Here is a 19,688-nt window from a genome sequence, read left to right as displayed (position 1 = left end):
AGGTGTAACGAAAAATTGTCAGTGGAACGACCCAAAATAAGAAAGAGCAACAAACAATGATATTTGGAATTGTCTTCACTAGGCAAATTTTTTGAAACCCATTTCCATTTTCATTTTGACTCACGAACTTTATAAGGAGGAAAATGTTACAGATGGTGCCAAGAAAACTTGTCTGAAACTGATTGGTCCAACTGGGATGGAATTTTTCGAACTCACACTAAAACAAAATATAAACTGCGAAGATGAAAAATCCTTGGGAGAAGAGTGGACCATGGTCCCCTTCTGCAAGAAGAGGGATATCCGTGGTAGGAAGAATCTTGAACAGCAGACTGCCTACGGGATTCTCTTTTTCAATAAACCGAGTGGGTGATAGATTCGATTACACTTCCGCGGTGGAGTGACTCAATTAAAGACAATTTAAACAAGAATGAAAACAACTCCTGGTAAATAATGTTTTCCTCTCAACGAAAAAGACGTATGAAAATTCATAACATGCAGAGACGAAAAAATCCATTTGAGCAAGATCTTTGAATAAATCTACGAACCGAATTTGCTAGAGCACACATTCAGAAAACTGTTATATTTTGAAACAGGAAACAATTCAAACAAAATTTTTTCAATTTATTGAAAAAATCAAAAAATGTTTTCGATTATGTATCTTCATGAAATTGTTGAAACCGATACTCTTGAAGTCACTACCATGACACTACCATGACACGTTTTCGCTCCATTTGCACCTTTTCTGCACCACGTTGGCAAAAATTGTTGATTGAATGCTAGCATAATGAACCTGAAATAGGGGCCCATTACACCCTATACCAGAATTTCGCCTCACCCGTCCAGAGTATAAATTAGTATAAAAGATAATGTCAAAAACAAAAACTGAAACCATGGTTTATCACTTAAGTCATAAATGTATGTCGCATTTATAATATCCACTATATGGAGACAGTCTTGCAGAACGCTCTAAAAAATGTTTATATTTTACGATTTTTTATTAAATCTGTCACCTGCACAAACATAATCATCCATCGTTTTCTTCTTCTCGATGAATCTTGTTTTGTCATTCCCACCACCTTACTCATCACAAGACGAGCTGCAGTAGCAACGTTGAAACTATTAGAAATCACTGTGATTGTGAATATGGTGAACATTACGATCCTATTAATACTTTCTGCGCATACATCATCTTCAGGTATCCATTGAAAATATTCTGGGTCAAAAACATAGCCGCATCCTTCTGAAAGTTTCAATGATATCGGATCTTGGTAATAGAACTTGGTTCAACTTACTAGGAAAGGAAAAAATTGCTAGTACTGACACTACTACAATTCCGAAGGCTATCGCCGAGTAGGTCATTGGGAGTTTCTTCACAGGTTTTATACCAAATGGAAAATATAATACATAAAATCGATTGCAGAACATTGATACTTGAAGGATTGGAGCTGAAAAATACTTTATAGTAATAATTGGAATTCTCCCACCACTTACTCAAAACATACGCCCATGTTCCTGCCATGGCTCCGATAAAACTGTTCAACCAGTAAGCAACGTCATCATAGGTATAACGAAAAATTGTCCGTGGAACGACCCAAAATAAGAAAGAGCAACAAACAATGATATTTGGAATTGTCTTCACTAGGCAAATTTTTTGAAACCCATTTGATTTTTGATTTAGTTTCACGAACTTCAAAAGGAGGAAGATGTTACAGATTGTGCCAAGGAAACTTGTCTAAAACTGATTGTTTCAACTATAGAATGAAATTTCTAACTCACAATAAAACAAAATGTTACTGCGAAAATGAAAAATTCTTGAGAGAATAGGGGACCATCTTCAGGAGTTTCATAGTCTCCTTCGGCAACTAGAGGGGCAATTTCAGTGGTAGAAAGAATCTTGAACGATAAAGCAGACTGCTGCGGTATCTAGGTGGATTGTTTTTGACTGAGTTTATGAATCAGGATCTTTGTTATATTTCGATAATTTGAATGTGTGACAGATTCAATTAAATGTCCGGTGTAGAGTGAGTCAATCATAGACAATCCAAACAAGAATGAAAATAACTGCGGGGAATTTAATTTTCTGCGGGACGAAATCGATATTAGAATTCATAGTATGAATTGTTGGTAGAAGAAAAACACTTCAAGATAGAACATTTTAATTTCAAGAAGGTCTATGAATTAGTATATGAACTGAATTTCGATTTGGGACATTTTCAGAAAACTGGAAATTTTTTTGACAGACAACGATTTGTAACATTCATTTTATAGAAATCATTAATTATAACCAAATTATCGTACTTGAGGAACACTATTTGAAGTTGATGCTTTTGAAGCCACTATAATTACATTTCCACTTTTTGCCGGTTGCATTTGGATAACTTTTCGGAACCAAGCAGGTTGTATGTCAGAGTTAAATATAAACATCACTACTCTGAAACATAACTTCCGATGATCTGTAACACATTTCTAAACCTACCCATCGAGTGTATAAATTATAATAAATGAAAGTGTCAAAAACAAAAATTGGAACCACAGCTCATCACTCAGCTCCCATAGATAAGTAGCATTTATAATATCCACGAGGTGCAAACAATCTTGAATAACACTTTGAGTGAACATTATCATCCATCGCTTTCTTCTTCTAGATGCTTCTTGCTGATTCATTCCAACCATTTTGTTCACCAAAAGACGTGCTCCAGTTAGTACATTGAAGACGTTCGAGGAAAAAGTAATACTGTAAATCATGGCTAAAATCACCTTGGCTAGCTGGTCGGAACATGGAAGACCTTCCGGACGCCAACAGAAGAAATTTGGATCGTACACGTAGCCACAGGTTTCTGGAAATATTAAAAAATGTGAGTACATTGAAAATGTATTTAAAAGGAGGGGATAGGAGATGTTTCGGAATTATTATTGTAGTTAGGATATGTATTCTATCGTAACGGTGTACAATAGTTGCTGCTCTCGCTCAGTATAGTTGATGGCACAGTCGGTAGCAGAGATGAGCGGAATAAAATTTTTGAAAATCCGGAAGAAGGAATAAGGAATAAGGAATGAAAATAAAAAGTATGAATAACCCAATAACGGAAAGTTTCATTCGATCAAACTACTATTTTCAGTCTAATCTACCAAATTCAAATTATATCGGACAACAATTCATTTATGTTCTCATCGCCTTTTCAATCGTTTACCCTTTTATACTTAATAAAATTTGATTGAATAAGTGTTTCTATAACTAACCTTGTAATCCAACAGAGCAAACACATGATACTATCAGTATTGACAAGACAATTGATATATTGGTAACTGGAACTCGCTTTAAAGTTTTGATCCCAAATGGAAAGTATAGCACATAAAATCTGTTACATGACAGGCTGACTTGAAGGAATGGAGCTGAACAATGTGTTTTTTTTTAATTTCATTTTCTTCTTGTGATAGTTACTTACTGAAAAGATAAGCCCATGATCCTGCTAGACTTCCAATAATACTATTTAATCGATACGGTAATTGGCTATAAGTATAATCTAAAGCAGTAACTGGAACAACCCAAAGTAAGAACGCAAAACAAATCACAAAGTTTGGCAAAGTTTTGACGAGGCAGATTTTTTGAAAACCGTTTGGTTTTCCATCTCGTTTTAAAAATTTATAAAAAAGATAAAAGTTTACAGTAGACCCGAAAATACTTATCTGAAAGTTTTAATTAATGCTTTGAATCTTTAAAAAAACTTACAATCAAACAAGAAATAAGTGCGAACCAATAGAAACCAGGAGCCATAAGATCACTCGCTGGCAATTCTGGGATATCTTCTCCTTGTCCTTCATCTGGTGCCACACTTGGCTCATTGTTAACAGTAGAAATTTTGATTTATTGACCAATAAACTTAAGAAAAAACTGAAATACAAGTAGAATAAAGCCTGAGGGTAGTAGCGACAAAAAACAGAAAGAAATTCTCAAAATTCAATCAGTAGAGAACCTAATCACACATTGGTATGATGTCTGATTATTCTACTTGTCAACTATTTTATTTTTTTCACTATTTTTACAACAAAATGACAGCTGAAATAATTTAAACTGTAGTTATGGAAAAATCTGGAAAAAGGCGGTTCGCTGACTACATTGTCTTATTCCGGTTGTTGCAAGTGTAGGAGGCACTAAAATCTTCAGCTGTATGATAACACGTCATGCATAACATGAAATTTAAAAAAAAGTTCATTAAGTGTCAGGAATCAGATTTCCAAAAACGACATTCGTAAAAACCCGAAAATCTAAATTCCAAATGAGCATTGAATATGAGCATTATATATATATATATATATATATATATATATATATAGGCCTACCCAAGCCGTCTACTTTGAGCTCATTTATTTTGAATTACGTGCAAGATATCAAAATGTATCAACTGATAAATTATTCATCCTAATATCACCAACATTTTATCAGTAGACAAAATTTTAATATCTTTCTCAGGAATCATGATAATTGAGCTTAAAGTTGACGGTTAGGGTGGGCTGCTATTTGAGAAAATACGGTAAAACTTTCATGAGTTTTTTAAACATTGAAAACGTTGTTTCTTGATTTAATTAATTTCTGGAAGCATTTTATGCTCAACTCTTATTTCATGATTTTTAAAATATGCCAGGTGAATTTTGTCGTGTGTCATATGCGGATTCAATGTTCAGAGTGTTGATCAATAGATCGAACGAAAACTTTATTCAAGGAAACGCAATATCGAAAGGTTTAGTTCGAAATTTTGAAATTATGTCAACGAATTTTCTGTGCCTGAAACTCGTACTGGTTTTTGAGAACATCCATGGAAAACCTCTGAAAATGTTTCAAGTCTTTTTTAAGATTTGATTGCATTCACCTTTCAAAGCATATCTGTAGTTATCGATTACAAAAAACAATGGAAGTGGGTCCACAGCTGGATACACTGCATAGAACAGTGTTGCCAATTTACTGAATGATTCAATGTTGACGTTAAAAGCAGGTAACATTAGAAATGTTCCAATCGGAAGATACATAAAAAGAATCGGAATCATTGCCTGGAAATTCTTGTTTTCAAATAATTCTTAATGAATCTGAATCACTTGTAAAACTAGTGCTTTGTATAATTGTTTTTGTAAACTCTTGGTAAACGCCGACTCCCCTTCTTGTGGCAATTCAGAAATTCGTCGGTAGCTTAGGAAACCATAATAACAGACAACGGAAATCGATGTTGCCTGGAGAACATTAAAACATATTTCTTACTTTTTTTCAAATAAAATGAGTCATACCTTTATAGAAAACATTATTACAGCAGCTATGGCAGTAGAGATCACTAGTTCCGTTTTTCCGTTTTCTAGAGTTCTCCAATAGAAAGCACCTACGTAGATCACATCTTTCATTTTCAAGTTGTAATGGTAGAGGATGTTTTCTCTACAACAAACTTTTCAATTTTTAATTTCATAATTTCTATTACCTCAAGTATTCCGTAGTCTCATCAGTGTGTCCGACAAAAAAGTGGAGGGCTAGGCCCCAGACAGTCCCACAGACCACAGGAATGGCTAGCCATATAAGGAAGTATTTACCATCGAAGTAGGCGATTCGACCTCTTCTGAATATAGTTATTAGTAATTGAAAAAGATTGGGTAGTTCACCTTTCTAGTGCAAAATACCTGAAGACAAAATGAATAGCAAAGAAAGTGATGGTCACACCGAAGCAAGAACAAAGAAGTACTGTAAAATACTGATTCAATTTCACTGAAAACTTTTCAAAGTATTCTATATCAACAGGACTCAAAAAGTTTGTATTTCGAATTGTTTCCTGACATCACTGGGAAAAGTTGTCCGTTGAAAAAAAAACATACTCCAAACACTCAAGTTTAATGACCTCCCTGTCTTTCAACGTTAAATCCATTTATCTCTGTTCCTGTGTAAGACATAAAAAAAGTGGTGAACTAACAAAATATGTTTGAGATTATGATAAACATTTTGTCTGTTGACCGATTTTTCGATATTTTTTACAGAAAATGAGAACATGGGCTCAACGGAGACGATTTGGAAAGTATTCTATCAGAGTGTTTACAGTTTAGTGAACAGAGTTAGAGTCAATAAATCACATTTTTCTAATTACTCATTCCACTTACTTAAAAGTACATACTGAACATTTGCAACGTCTTCAGGTTCACTTCTTCTCATCAACAGACACGCGCTTGTTCCATGAGCATGAATGAACTAAAATTTCTCTTTTTCCCGATTAACATATCTTGTTTTCCCTCACCGGTCCCACAATCATATCCAAAGTTGAAAAAAAGATGGCAAAACAGGAAAAGTAGATCATAAGCCACCGATAGTTTCCCATTTTCTTTGGTGACTTTGTGATTATGAGAAAAATAAGAATTGAGTTGAAAACGAGAGAACACAAAAAGGAAGTCCATTGTACGAAAACCTTCAGACACTCGTAGTTTGACATTTGTGACGAAAAAGATGTTTGTAACGAAATGGTGATTTCTGAAAAAAAAATATCTGAAAAATATGTTTTGGAGAACAAAAAGCGTAGAGTGAACATGAATAAAGTCATCAGTTTGTGCCTCAATGTTTTTCTTTCGATTCTCAGAGTCTCAAACAAAAAAGCAATTTCCTAGTAGGAAATTAGCCAAAGTTTTGTATACTTGGTTTCCTTCGGATGGTCAAGAGCTTAATTTTCGTCACTGTTTAGTCAGACAGGTTTTTTATTGGAATAACAAAAAAAATTCAAAAAGATGAAGAGAAAATAAATCAGACATTCACATATTTGGGCAGATTTGGGTTGAACTTGCTCTTCACTTCCAGATATCTCTTGAATTTAGACAGAAAGAGTGGTAAGTCGAATGAGAAGTCCGTGTTCAGAAGAACAGCATGATCAACGAAATCCAGTTCGGTGTGTTCTAATTCTACGCCGCAGAAGATTGGAAGTTTGACACCACGACGGTTCATAGCGAAGCGAAGACGCTTCTTGACTTGAGGCCAGAGGACACGTGGCACGACGAATGAGAAGAGTTTCTCGATTGGAGCAGCGAGTGGACCACCGAGACCAAGCTGAAATTCAAAATTCAGAACTTCAGGATGTATGTTATTTTCTAGAACGCACATCAAAAACATTGACATCCACATTGGTCAGCGACACATCTCCAAAAACTCTCGAGTGTCTTACTGTAGGTTTCAGCTGCAAATTCGGTTTCAGAGATTGCCTATTATCGTCTTCTTACCGTCACATGCAACTTGGTATTGGCGTACAACACATCATGAAGCTTTTCTCTTCCACGGAACATAATTGAAACATTTCCAGACAACTGAACTCTGGCTCCCAGGTTGGCATCGATTTGTAATTTTGGTTGCCTGGAATTCTCTATTTCTACCACCTGCTACAGCTAAATGCTCACTCTGTCAAATTTGCAGACACTTCAACGTAGCACTTTGAGCAGACTGCTCTGGAGAGCTTTTGAAGGATCTTTGGAAGGGATCCGGGGGTGTATCTGAAAATAAAAAATGAGATTATCACCTTTTTGAATAAGTCATTACCGATGTCTGAAATTTCCAAGGTCGTACAAATAAATGTGGTGAAAGAGGGTGTTTGGAATGTACTCGGATAGAAGGATTCCAACCATTTTCTTATCTAATCTGGTCTTGTTCAGAACTTGAGGTAAATGAGCAGATCCAGCCTTCCAGCCATTGAACATAATTCCTCCATCAAGACCGATGATCATGTCCTGGAATAAAGAGTCAGACAACTTTGTTGTTTTATGGTGCTGTAGTATACTGTACCTCATCAGTGAATGTTGGTGGATGATTTACAGACAAGTCAACTCCCCAATAAGGTGAACTATCTTCACCAGTAGACGTGGAATTATCGTCTGGAGAAGCAGTGGTAGTGGAGACTTCTTCAGTATCATCGTCTTTCAAAGAATCCGGCTTGCACAAAGATACTCCTAGCTCTGCAACACTGAATCCGTTTGGATCTCCTCCAGACGGTTTCTCGTAATTCGGACTTTCGGGTGGAATTGGTTTCTGAGCCATGACAAAAGTCAAAGCATCAACGGCAGTGGAACAGACGGCGTCGCGAATAGCAGAGACGATTTGTCCCTTGATCTCTGATTGGAGAGAAGCCAAACCGGATCCCGGTGGGAACACTAATGAAACCTCCGATTGAGTCACATTGCACACTGGAGCCTAAAAACATACAGTAGATTCATTCTTTCCCTTATTGATTCGATTTACCGTCACGGTGGTAGTTTCGTTATAGTCAAAATGAAGTTCGGATTGGATCGAGAGCTCCTTGAGCTCTGCAGTGAAATCTCCCTCATAAGTCCACAAGAAAACACTGATTTCTGCATAAGCGCTCGCGCGGAAAGAGGCCAAAGTGATGTTATAGGCGACTCCTTTTTCATTCATAAACTTTGCACTGATATTCGGTTTGGCCACATTCGAAATGTGAAGTTTCGAAATTGTAGCAATGTCAGTTTTGATATCTGGTGGGCTCAGGTTGTTAAGAATCGCTGGGAGAGCATCAGAAGCCAGATCTAGAAAATAATAGACAACAAGGTTTTTGATTTTTGATGTTTGTAGAAAAGGTTTATGGTTTTTTCAGGAAAATGTATGGTGTTCTTTCTGAAATAATTTTTTTCAAAAATCCTTGAATAATGTTTTGGAACTTTTTTACATTTTCTATCTACTCTGCACCAAGACGTTATGCTAATACCAAACAATCCGAGCTGTGGAAGAGGAACACCGTTGGCCATGGCCAAAGGTCCCGCAACGACAACTACAGTAATCTACAAACATGTTTATTTTCTAAATTCATTTTTCCACTGATTTTCGTCGTGTTTTAAGTTATGTTTCAACAAAACAAGCTCCAATTTTAATACCAGAAAACAAAATATTTTCCAAAAATCCCTAAACAAAATTCCGGAATTTCCTTGTGTTTTTTCAATCAAATCTGCACCAAAACACAGAATAATTTTAATCATTTCTATATTAATTTTTTTTTCATCTATCGAAACCAAAATATCCAATCAAACCTGCTACATAATCCACCGCCTTCTGATTCAATCTGACATAAATTCCAGCTGGTTGATGAGATTCTTCGGAATTCTCTGCGGCGAAATTCCCGATGGATAGCAACAGAAAAATCACGGAATAGATACACGAATTCCGTGACATCTCTTCTGCAAAATGATACTAAAATGAAATCGAAACTGAGTCAAAGAAGCACAAAAAAGTCCGAATCTGCGAGACGAGTCCAGGGTTTTTTGTGGTCCAAAGTGCTCTCGCATCTTGATCGAAGAGAAAGATCACAGAAGAGGCGGAGGGTTCAGACCAGCTGACGGATGTATTTTTATGATTAATCAGACTCCAGTCGTGACCCCTTGGGGTGGGAGAAGAAGAAGAAGAAGACATGATGAGAGCACAGTGTAATGTGGGGATCGATTGATATTGGGAATGCGAACAGAACAGAGGTGTTTTTGTTTATAAATACCGGAAAATTGAGAACAGATAAAGCAACAGAAAACATAACAAAAAAAATTAATGCATCGGAGATTTCGGCTTCTTGGATAAATCTGGTATATCCGAGTCTCTGGCCCGCTCCAGAAGCTCTTCTTTGGTTGATGTGAACCTGGATGTCTTCCACAATTCGTAGAGGTAGATGAGAACATTCTTCACTCCTGGGCCTTTTCGAACGCCCGCTTCCATCAAGTCTCGCCCTGTGATCGGGAACTGTGGAGGTGTGAATTTCTGGAGCATCTCGATTCGTTCGTCATCAGCTAAAACACTTCTTGCAAGTTGAACAAGTCGAAGGCGGAGACGATCTGGAAGGTTCTCGTGACCAGGTCGCACTTCCAAATCGACCATTCGATCGATCCACCAGTCATCGTTATTCATGTTTTCCAATGCGGCCTCTCGCTCTCTTAAGATGAATTCTCCTAGAAAACGTTCGTCGTTTGATAGTTTTGTTATTTTATGAAACTGTGCAATCTGCTTTACACCTTCACAGAGACTAGCAACCATTGTCATAGGCTCTACGGATTTTGGGAAACGCTTGAAGATCTAAAACAGAAACTTTAACGTATTGCTTTGCTACATATCAATACCTGACGGAATCTTGTAATATTGCATTCTTCAGGCAAGCCCAAGTACTTTTGCAACTCGCATTGTTCAATCATCGCTTTCACAACATCATCTGCCATTCTTCCAATCACGATCTTCTTCAATTCAGTCCAGATTCTTTCAGCGCTAATTCCACTCATTCCATCTTTGTTATCAATGATAGCCTGAATAGTGTCTGCCTCATGGTCTGGTGAGTTGGAAATACGTCCGAAAAATCGGAAATATCTCAGAATTCGAAGATAATCTTCTTGGATGCGTTGACGGGCGTCTCCAACAAAAGCCACGCGACGAGTTTCGATGTCTCCGATACCGCCGAAATAGTCAACAACGTTTCCATGGAGGTCTGGAAATGGAAAGATTGACATGCTTTTAAAAGAAAGCGATACCGAGGAACAAGGAATTGATAGTGAGGTCTCGACGATTTGCGTCGAGTTGCCAGTCAGTGGTATACTCCACTTTCGCACGTCTTCCGTCACAGACGACGTCAATTCTAAGTGTTGTGATCTGAAGAATTGTTTTTTTCTTATTCTTTTTACTTCTTTTTCCAACCTCGAAATTCTCCTTTTCATCAATTCGGCAAGTAATCGTTCCATGTTCCTCTCCTCGCTTATGAAGCATTCGAATGTTCTCCTGTTCGAACATCTCCTTCATTTGCGTTGGCGTTGCAGTACTTGCAAAATCAACATCAGCTGGTCGAATATTCATTAGAAGATCGCGGACTGCACCGCCCGCGATTCGAAGTTCGTAGTTTCGTTTGGCGAATAAATCTCGGAGCTTCAAGAGTTGCGGGGTGAAAAGAGCTCTGAAAACTTCAAATTGTCCAGTTTTTTGAGTTTCGATACTCTACCGAAAATCTTCATTATCTATTTTCATAAGCTTCGGCTCAATTGGATCCATGATGTAAGCGGGTGACTTGAGCTTGCTTTCTGAATACTTTCTGATGGTTCGGTGAAGGATTACGGGAGCTCTCCAACTGAATTTCATACAATTCTCACTTTTTTTCTGAAAAAAAACTACAATCTCTACTCAAGGCAGATAAGAACTTCAAAATATTGACAAGTGTTTAGAACTATCATCACTCGGGTTTATTTGGGGCAAAAGACGATTTTCACCATACTTGGGATATTATTATTACGGAAAAAAGGTTGCATGACAATGGCATGGTTGGACGGAAAGCCGGGGGCAAAGAAACGGTTTGTCGTTTTTTGGCGATTTGAGAAAAACTTTTAACTAGTTTTTTCACAATGATAAATCAGAAAGGCACTAACTAAAACGGAGAACAAGCTCAACGGAAAGGAATAAAACGGAGAAATTATATGACATAGAATAAAGCACAAAAACATACATCAGGATTTGGATACAATTCAGTTGAAAAGAGAGAGGATCAATTCTAAAATCCAGTAGTAAATTTTGAGAAGCAATTTAAAAAAAACCCGAGATATGGGGGAAACCAAAAGATGGAATAAAAGCGAAGGGGACTCATGGATCAAGTTACATAGAAGAGACTTCTGGCAATTCGAATACTGAGAAAGAAAAGACGGCGATTATACTCCATGATATGATAAGTAAGTGTGATGTAGTTTGGAGGGGAAGATAATATACAAAGCTGTTCCTATAAAAGGAACCAGCTAAGCGATTTATGGATGATTAGCATCAAAATCAAGAAGGATCACTTTGGTTTCTTCGGTATTGTTACGAGAGCCAATTGCACACGCGAGCATCGTCTGGGTGGAACAAAGTCTCCATATACATCCTCCGTTACCACCCGAGTTTAATGAGACGAGATCACGGATGAGCACGCCTGGAAAGAGTTCAACTGTGCACAAAATGAAAAATGAAGTACACAAACCTCGTTCGATATCCCAGAGCTTCACACTTCCATCGTCACTACTGGTGGCCACCAAACCCCTGCCGAACCATTGGAGTGAAGTTATTGCAGAGCGGTGTCCCGAAAGAATGTGAATGCACGTTCCCTCGTAGATGTCCCAAACCTGAAATACATATTGGTATGTTCCACAAATAGAATTTCAAAAGACTGGCATACTGTAATTATGCTTTTTGTGATTTTTGTGTTCTTTTGTCACTTTCAAAAATCATGTTAGCGATGCGTTGCGCACACCTTTGTTTGACATCGGAAACCGATCACTGTAGAAACAGCTGGCGATGTACCATACAACAGCAACATCAGAAGCACTTTTATAAAAATGGAACTGATCTTGATACATGCTTACCGTTCAAACAATTAATAGGGTAGTGTCTTTCTGAACCATAACTCACCCTCACATGACTATCAGCATTACATGACACGAGAATGTTTCCTCTCAGCTGCATGCCAGATGTCAATGAAGTGTGTCCTGATAGAAACGCTATCAATTCCTGACCTTCTGGTCTTGAGAAATCCCAAACGCGAATAGATGTGTCTAGAGAACCAGAGCATACAATCGACCGCTCGCTTTCATACTGAAACAAGCGAATTCTAAAATACATTGATAACACAAAAAGAAACTAACGAGGAGAGAATAAACTCTGTTACTATGCCCAATCAGTGTCCGGAGACATTTTCCAGAGAAAGCATCCCATATCTTCACAGTGAAATCATATCCTCCCGAGACAACAATATTTCCATCAAACTGCACACAACGCACGGCCGCTTGATGACCTTGTAGAGTTCTGACATGGAGTCCTGTCTCGATGTCCCAAACTCGTAAAGTGCAGTCGCGAGATCCAGTTACCAATCTGTAATCAGTTGAATTACAATTATATGAATAACAACGAAAAGGTACGTTGTATTTGCCATCGCCATGCAGCGAACAGTTGACGTGTGTCCTTGAAGTGTATGAAGAAGAAAGCCGTCTTCAGCGCGCCATACTTTAACAGTGCGATCTGTGGATCCACTGACAATATATCGACCGCACTGAGAGATCTGAGATGTCCAAACACCACCAGAGTGACCGTTCAAAGTGTGCTTGACTTCTCCGTCATCAATAGACCACACTTTCAGAGTATTGTCATCAGATCCAGTGACCAACAAGTCATTGTGAATTTGCATGCATGTTATTACATGTTCTTCATGTCCTCGAAGAATAGCTGATCCCATAATAGGTCTTGAATGCCAGTTTTTCTCGATTTTTTCGCCACGAAGATAACGAGACTTGTCCGCGGAGCGCTCGTAAATCGGTCCATACTTTAGGAGCTTCACCAGTCTATGGATATTGATTTCACATTGGTTTACGTGATCAGGAATATTTACACCAGGGATAACGGCAGTAGCTTCCCAGGCACCTCGAGTGCGATCACTGGAAAATTTTTTATAAAGTTTTGACCAAAAGGTTATGAAATCGGACCTTGGTTCAAGTAGATTTTTGAAGCCTCTATCCTCAAGGCTTTTCCAAACCTTTTCCACTTCTGACAACATTTTCCAATTCTTCGACACTTGCGCAACTTTCATTAGATCTGTGCTATTCAAATTCTGTAGAATCTTGATGCCAATCTGAAAAAAAAAATATCAAATTGTAATATCAGATTCCCATCTATTCCTAATACCTCTACGGGTAGACAAGAAAGGAAATCCTTCTGAAAATGAGGTTCTATGATAGCTCGCATTTGACGGATGTTTGACATATTGGATTCCTGAACCAGCCGGGCAAAAGCTTCCATCTGTTCAGCAACAGTGAGGTCCTGGAAAATTCTACTAATGGAATGCTTTGAAAATCAATAGAACATCGTTCCTCCATGCATTCGTTATTTATCGTCATACATCGCTATATAACTGAACGAAAATGATAGTTTTCGCCAATCCGGCAAAAATCGATAGCGCTGTTAACATTATCGCCGGGTATGGGTCATCACTTCCTGTTTACCTTAAATAATGCAACCAAATGTTCAACCCGTGGATTCGCTTCATTATTCTGTGTCGGTGAAGCGGATAAGTCCAACTTATGTTGAAGTGGGCTGGAACTATTTCTTTTTGCTCGTTTTCTGGCTGGATTTCGAACATACGATGATAGCTTGTCAGCATTGTAGCTGGAGCCAGAGCCATTGCTGTAGGAGTTTTCTTCCAAGTTAACCTAAACAAATGCAACGTTTCGAATGAAGAAAATGTTGAAGCATCTGGCCTAGTTGTACTTACATCGAACTCCATGTCCTGATCAATGGCAGGTTCCGGTTCCTGGTCTTCTGGCGTCATCGATCCTTCGTCCATTTGGACATCATTGCGAGGCCACATATGACTGAAATTTTCATATTTTAGATGCTTTGAGGAAGCTGTTCATATTTAATATTGTAATCGACAAAACCGGCAGTGTTCGTGAGAACTGAAGTGACAGAGGATTGAACAAGTTTTGCGCCAAAGAGAAGACAAGAGTACGCCATAGATCCACTGGCGCATTTGAGGTGAGGAAATCCGCGGTTTTATGAATAAAAAGGGTGTTCTTTTTATAAATACTTTTTTCAATAAAAATCAGCGATATAATTGTAATCTGCGTCTGTGTAAAATTTATACTATATTCATGAAATGAACGAAACATTCAAAGGGGTGATTCAGAAGAAAAGGAAAAAAGAGCAGGTGTTCGATTTGCGATTCTGACTAACGACAGCTGGCATTCTGTTGTCGATCAATGTCGACTGGGGAAAATATCATTTGATGAAGATAATATAAAAGCTTATTGGCTTTTTGACTGAAGGAAGATTTACTTTCTGATATTTATTAAAACAAAAAGCGATAGAAAGGGAAAAGAAGTTGGTTTGGAAGTCGCAAAATAATGAAAAGGATTGATGGAGAAACTGAAGTAAAAATGACCGGTCTGTAAAGTTGAAGGGCACATTAGCAATATATTTTTTGAGGTCCACCACGAAAACCGCAATTCGAGGAGTGCCTGTCTAGCACGGAGTGCCCTTCAATTAGAGGCACCATTCCAGAAAAGAAGCTATAACAAAATCATTCGAATGTGCTTTTCAAACACTTTTAAACACCGGGATGTCTTCAGGACCATCTGCAGCGTTTTCTTTATGGTAATTGTGTGACATGTCGCGGTCCTCAATTGAGAAGCGAATTTCTGCAAATATTATGACACATCTCTCTTGTTTTCATTCCCAGGCAATAGTAAGTAGAGTGCCCATTCGAAAAAAAAACAGCATTTGAGTCACTTTATTTTGTTCGTCCCTTGTTTTCATAATACAAATTATTTTTATTAATTTATTTTGTTTGCAGTGTCCAATACGAGATAATGAGTAAAATTTGATGCGTCCCTTCAATCTATTTGTCTATATCTTACAATGAAAACTGTTCCGTCTGCAAAAAGTTTTAGAGATTTTTTTTTCAAAAATTAAAAAACATTTATCTAATTCTGTAAAAAAATGCGGCTTAGAGTGAATACCGGGAAAGAAACTGTGAATGTGCAATAGTTTGGGGATTGAACAAGGAATTGACACGAAACTTATTATTTTGGTACAAAAAAAAAAAGCGGTGGAAGAGAAACGCCGGTGGCCGTGGCCGATGGTTCCACGACGAGATCTACAGTAACCTAAAAAATTTTACTTCTTCAGTCAATTTCTTTCACTGTCAGAATTTTTAATTTTAAGACTTGTTTGGGGAAAATAACACAAAAATCGACGAAAATCAGTAAACAACGAGGAAAATAAATATTTTTAGGTTACTATAGTTGTCGTCGTGAAACATTTGGCCACGGTCAAAGCCGCTTATCTTCCACAGTTCCGACTCGATCGTTTCCATGCTACCTTGCTCTTCAAAAGTTCAACCGAGACCAACACAATAGGATGTGATTTATGATGATTGTCAATCCGTATTTGATGTTCCATGTTTGCCATTGATCTTCCCCTTTTCTCTCTCCATTTTCACCGATTTTCCAAAAATGTTTGCATTTTCAAACAACGCGCACATTCTCCAGTTGTATCCATCTCATATCAAACAGAAACGACCGTACTCCAATACCATTTTAGGACATCAGATGAGATGATCAAGTCCAGCCGCAGTGCTTTTATTGAACAATTTGCAAATTTTGAGAAAATCAGAGGAAGGGTAGGTTACCGTAGTCCACTAGGTTCCTGTACTAAATTTTCAGGGTAAAACGAAAAATCATCCTTCGAGCATTCGCTGTAAATTTTTTGGTTCTAATGTATTATTATGGATTCACAGCACAAACTAAACAATTCAGAGATCTTTATTTTTCAACAGGGTTGATACCTCCTTACATCAATATTCGATCTGACTTATTATGCTTGTCTGAGAAAAAAAAAGGTTAGAGAGTATTTTTTGCAGTCTGAATACGGTAGCGATATCGAAGCGGAGAGCCTAAATAGCACACAAACGGTGGAGACGTAGACACTTTTTCTCTGCGTCTCAACCTTTTTTTTTCTCAGACAAGCATAATATTTGTAAGAAGTCGTTTGTTGAAACCGGTTCAGTTTGGTTTTCAGATTCCTCCAAAATATAATATTTAATCATGTGGAATTCGCAAATCAATGTCTCAACTTTTAATTAATATCATGTGTCTGGTACACAATGAAACAGAGTTTCTAAATCAAGAGAGATTTTTAAATGACACCTGGATGTCTGAAAGGTACTGATATAACAAGTAGTGATTTTCAAAAGTTTTAATTTTGGGAAAAATATTCGGAAAGTGTTAATAGTTCTGTTATATTTGTTGAAAAAACACGTTGCTCCCAAAAAGTTAACGGTCCATCTTTTGGGAGATTCGAAAGATTCACGTGGCTCACAAAAATTTTTGAAATTTCAGTACTTTGATGTTAAAATTAAAAATTTTGAAATTCACTACTTGTTATATTGTTTAAAGGTGGGGGGACAGGAGATTTTTCGTAGTTTTTTTGTAGCTAGAGTATGCATTCTACCGTCACGGTGTACAACGCTTAATGTCACTCTGCGTACAGCTGTCGTCCTCGCCTTTATGTATGCAATCGGGCGTACCCTTTTCTCTTTGCCCGCGTGGCTCAGTCGGTTGCGGCGCCGCACCCTCAATCATCGCCCTCACAAGTTCAACTCCTCGAGGGGCATCTTTGAACGGAATTTCGAGAACATTTTTTTCATGTCCCCCCACCTTTAAAGTTTGAAATAAAGTAACTTTTCAGAGTATGCTCCCATAAGGACCAAAACTTTCACATCCCTCAAAATATTGTGGATTCGGATTCGAAGTTTCAAAACCTCACAAAGTTTGCATTTATCAGAGATCCATTCGATAGGTTCATCTCCTTCTATCTACATATTTGTTAAAAGTGAGAGCATAGAGTTGGAAACTTTGACTAATGTTAAACTTCTAGTGATAATGGATGTTGGGATTGCAGAGATGATATGAGATGTGTTGTGAAAAATGTGTATAAAAGTCTAAAAAATTATGAGAAGAATCCAGATGAGTCTACGTCATCTTTAGTGGATAAACATGCTGCGCCGATGTCCTGGTAAGGTGCTATTTAAAAGAATCTGTTTCTCCAAAATGTCATAATACATTTTTTAGGAATTGTAACCTACACCAAACATTCTCTGAATACCATCTTATCAAAATTGGCGCAGACTACCAGAAACGAGAATCTGCAATCATTGAACTCACAAATATATTAAAACAAAAAGGGGTTCCAGACAATCTGATATCCAAGATCTCTAATGAATCAATGAGTAACTTTTCTAAAATCACTGTCTTTTTTTCAAAATCAGTTTTTCAGCGGGTGAAACGATTCACGGAACATACAAATCCCCCGGTCGACTACAAGCTGAAAAACAAGTTCTTGAGGATAATGAAGTCCGGGAGTACCTACATAAAATCTACTTTTTTGATTATCTAATTTTTCAATTCGATACATCTCACTTAGATGAGCACTATCAGAGACTTTTAAAGCGCTTTCAATAAATTTTTTATTCTAGAACATCTGACCGAAAAAAAAGCAAAAAGAGATCGCAAACATAGAAAGTAAGAATCAGAGTGAAAAATCACCAACGCATGAAATATGCTGGATTTGGTCCTTGAGCTCCGAATTGAAAATTGAAGGCGGCAGCGGCAGCGGCTGCTGCGGCGTTTGCAGGGCTGGGATACGGTAGTTGGAAGTTCTGAAATATTTAGATAGAAATCTAGAAAGTCACTAATGCAACTTACCCCAAATACCCCATTTGATTTCAGCATTGGTTTTGCACCGTCTTCTTCCTCATCATCCTTATCATCCATTTCAATTGAATACTTACTGAAAATTCGATGTAAGGATAGAGAGATATTTTCGTAAACCTTACTCATCATCATCGTCATCATCACCTGGAGGAGGAGAACATCCATCGTCACCATGTCCCAAACCACTCATTGCTTTTTCCTTCTCTTGACGTTTACATTTGTATCGATGGTTTTGAAACCAGATTTTGACCTAGAAAAATAATCAAATCTTCTGATTATCTCTTGCTTTTTATACCTGTGTAGGTGTCAAACGAATCGAATTGGCAAGTTGCTCTCTTTCAGGAGCTGTCAAATATTTAGCCTGCTTGAACCTCCGTTCCAATTCATAAACTTGTGCTTGACTAAACAAAACTCTTCGTTTTCTTCTTTGGCTCATTGAAAATTGGTGATTGATTGCAGATCGTACAGGATCAATAGCACAAGGAAGCACTGAAAATCGAAGATCTGATTCCAAAAATTTTATGAACACTTACAAGCTGCAGCCGCGGCAAATCTCGCATCATTTCCATTATACCAATTGCCTGTGATCCATTGTATCCAGGAAAAGGACCACTGAAACAATTAGTTGCAAATCTAGCCGGATACGGGAAGCCATTGGCTCCGTTTCCTCCAGATCCATTTCCACCGAATCCGGACTGTGCGGCAGCCATTTTGAGTAGTTGTTGCTGTACACGAGCTGCAATCGAACGAATTTTATAGAGATAGTAAAAGGAGAAAGAAGTGAAGAGACTCCTTGAGCAACCACTTCACACCCATTATTGCTTTTGATTCAAGACTCAAGCGGGAATCTTTGGTGATGGAGAGAAACAAGAAAAAAAAAACAAATTCAGTCGGGGGAGAATCGACTTACCTAAGCTCTCCAACGGGGATAGAATACTGTTCATGGTGAACTTTGAGCCTTCTTTGATCTTCATCTTTTTGGTAGCATCATCTTCAGAATCTTTTGTTTCTTGTTCCGTATCATCCACCACCTCATCTTTTTTATGTTGCGGAGATGGTGACTGAAAGAGGAAACAAGTTAGATGTGACAATCTTCTAAGGATTGGTTGGGACCAAGACAGAAATGGGCGGGGCTAATAGTGGGAAGAGTCTGGGACTACTGTACCTCTTTTTCGCTCATCTCTTGGGCTGTGGGGGTTGAGAATCCAGACGAAGAACCAGAAGATTATATAGGGACCCTGAAATATTGAATGATGAAGTTTCGAATTAAAAATTAGGATCACAGAAAGATGGGGTAAGTCGAGAATTTCGGGGAACTTTTCCAAGAACCAGAATTTTTTCATGAAACTGAATCTGATACTGCTGTAGACTATTGCTGTAGTTTCGCGTTCAAAACAATTCGCAGAAAACAGTAAACTAGGAAAACAACTTAT

At 37.8% G+C, this 19,688-nt stretch overlaps 7 protein-coding genes across 7 annotated transcripts; 1 reads left to right on the top strand and 6 right to left on the bottom strand.

Annotated features, from left to right (window-relative positions):
• Window positions 1-2,472: 2,472 nt before the first annotated feature.
• Window positions 2,473-3,684, bottom strand: Cbr-srx-129 (the record flags this gene model as incomplete). Its single annotated transcript, XM_002635182.1, has 3 exons — window positions 2,473-2,837; window positions 3,241-3,393; window positions 3,447-3,684. Coding segments are annotated over 3 exons (756 nt in total), but the record flags the coding sequence as incomplete, so codon positions are not given.
• Window positions 3,685-4,760: 1,076 nt separating this feature from the next.
• On the bottom strand, window positions 4,761-6,455 carry Cbr-str-165 (the record flags this gene model as incomplete). Its single annotated transcript, XM_002635183.1, has 8 exons — window positions 4,761-4,825; window positions 4,869-5,046; window positions 5,092-5,223; window positions 5,278-5,419; window positions 5,463-5,597; window positions 5,641-5,743; window positions 6,130-6,217; window positions 6,264-6,455. The coding sequence occupies 8 exons, from the start codon at window positions 6,453-6,455 to the stop codon at window positions 4,761-4,763; spliced, it is 1,035 nt and encodes a 344-aa protein (XP_002635229.1).
• Window positions 6,456-6,760: 305 nt separating this feature from the next.
• Cbr-nrf-5 lies at window positions 6,761-9,181 on the bottom strand (the record flags this gene model as incomplete). Its single annotated transcript, XM_045236463.1, has 8 exons — window positions 6,761-7,060; window positions 7,113-7,187; window positions 7,231-7,360; window positions 7,405-7,497; window positions 7,544-7,731; window positions 7,787-8,191; window positions 8,240-8,541; window positions 9,040-9,181. 8 exons carry the CDS (start codon window positions 9,179-9,181, stop codon window positions 6,761-6,763), a joined length of 1,635 nt encoding a protein of 544 aa, XP_045094519.1.
• Window positions 9,182-9,544: 363 nt separating this feature from the next.
• Window positions 9,545-11,023, bottom strand: Cbr-hpo-31 (the record flags this gene model as incomplete). The annotated part of the gene is made up of 5 exons (XM_002635185.2): window positions 9,545-10,066; window positions 10,111-10,469; window positions 10,513-10,630; window positions 10,676-10,928; window positions 10,974-11,023. The coding sequence occupies 5 exons, from the start codon at window positions 11,021-11,023 to the stop codon at window positions 9,545-9,547; spliced, it is 1,302 nt and encodes a 433-aa protein (XP_002635231.2).
• Window positions 11,024-11,763: 740 nt separating this feature from the next.
• Cbr-sel-10 lies at window positions 11,764-14,351 on the bottom strand (the record flags this gene model as incomplete). The annotated part of the gene is made up of 10 exons (XM_002635186.1): window positions 11,764-11,927; window positions 11,976-12,117; window positions 12,404-12,586; window positions 12,637-12,862; window positions 12,910-13,422; window positions 13,471-13,616; window positions 13,670-13,804; window positions 13,987-14,083; window positions 14,126-14,193; window positions 14,256-14,351. The coding sequence occupies 10 exons, from the start codon at window positions 14,349-14,351 to the stop codon at window positions 11,764-11,766; spliced, it is 1,770 nt and encodes a 589-aa protein (XP_002635232.1).
• Window positions 14,352-16,693: 2,342 nt separating this feature from the next.
• Window positions 16,694-17,372, top strand: CBG11476 (the record flags this gene model as incomplete). Its single annotated transcript, XM_002635187.1, has 2 exons — window positions 16,694-16,704; window positions 17,231-17,372. 2 exons carry the CDS (start codon window positions 16,694-16,696, stop codon window positions 17,370-17,372), a joined length of 153 nt encoding a protein of 50 aa, XP_002635233.1.
• Window positions 17,373-18,083: 711 nt separating this feature from the next.
• Cbr-ceh-24 lies at window positions 18,084-19,435 on the bottom strand (the record flags this gene model as incomplete). The annotated part of the gene is given in 8 exon segments (XM_045236462.1): window positions 18,084-18,191; window positions 18,247-18,331; window positions 18,378-18,505; window positions 18,551-18,744; window positions 18,789-18,834; window positions 18,837-18,991; window positions 19,166-19,316; window positions 19,421-19,435. Coding segments are annotated over 8 exon segments (882 nt in total).
• Between the last annotated feature and the right edge of the window lie 253 nt (window positions 19,436-19,688).

Source organism: Caenorhabditis briggsae (assembly GCF_000004555.2).
Source record: "Caenorhabditis briggsae complete genome, chrV, whole genome shotgun sequence".
Taxonomy (NCBI): Eukaryota; Metazoa; Nematoda; class Chromadorea; order Rhabditida; family Rhabditidae; genus Caenorhabditis; species Caenorhabditis briggsae.
The sequence above is the reverse complement of the archived record's forward strand: the minus strand, read 5'-3'. Positions and strand labels throughout refer to the sequence as shown.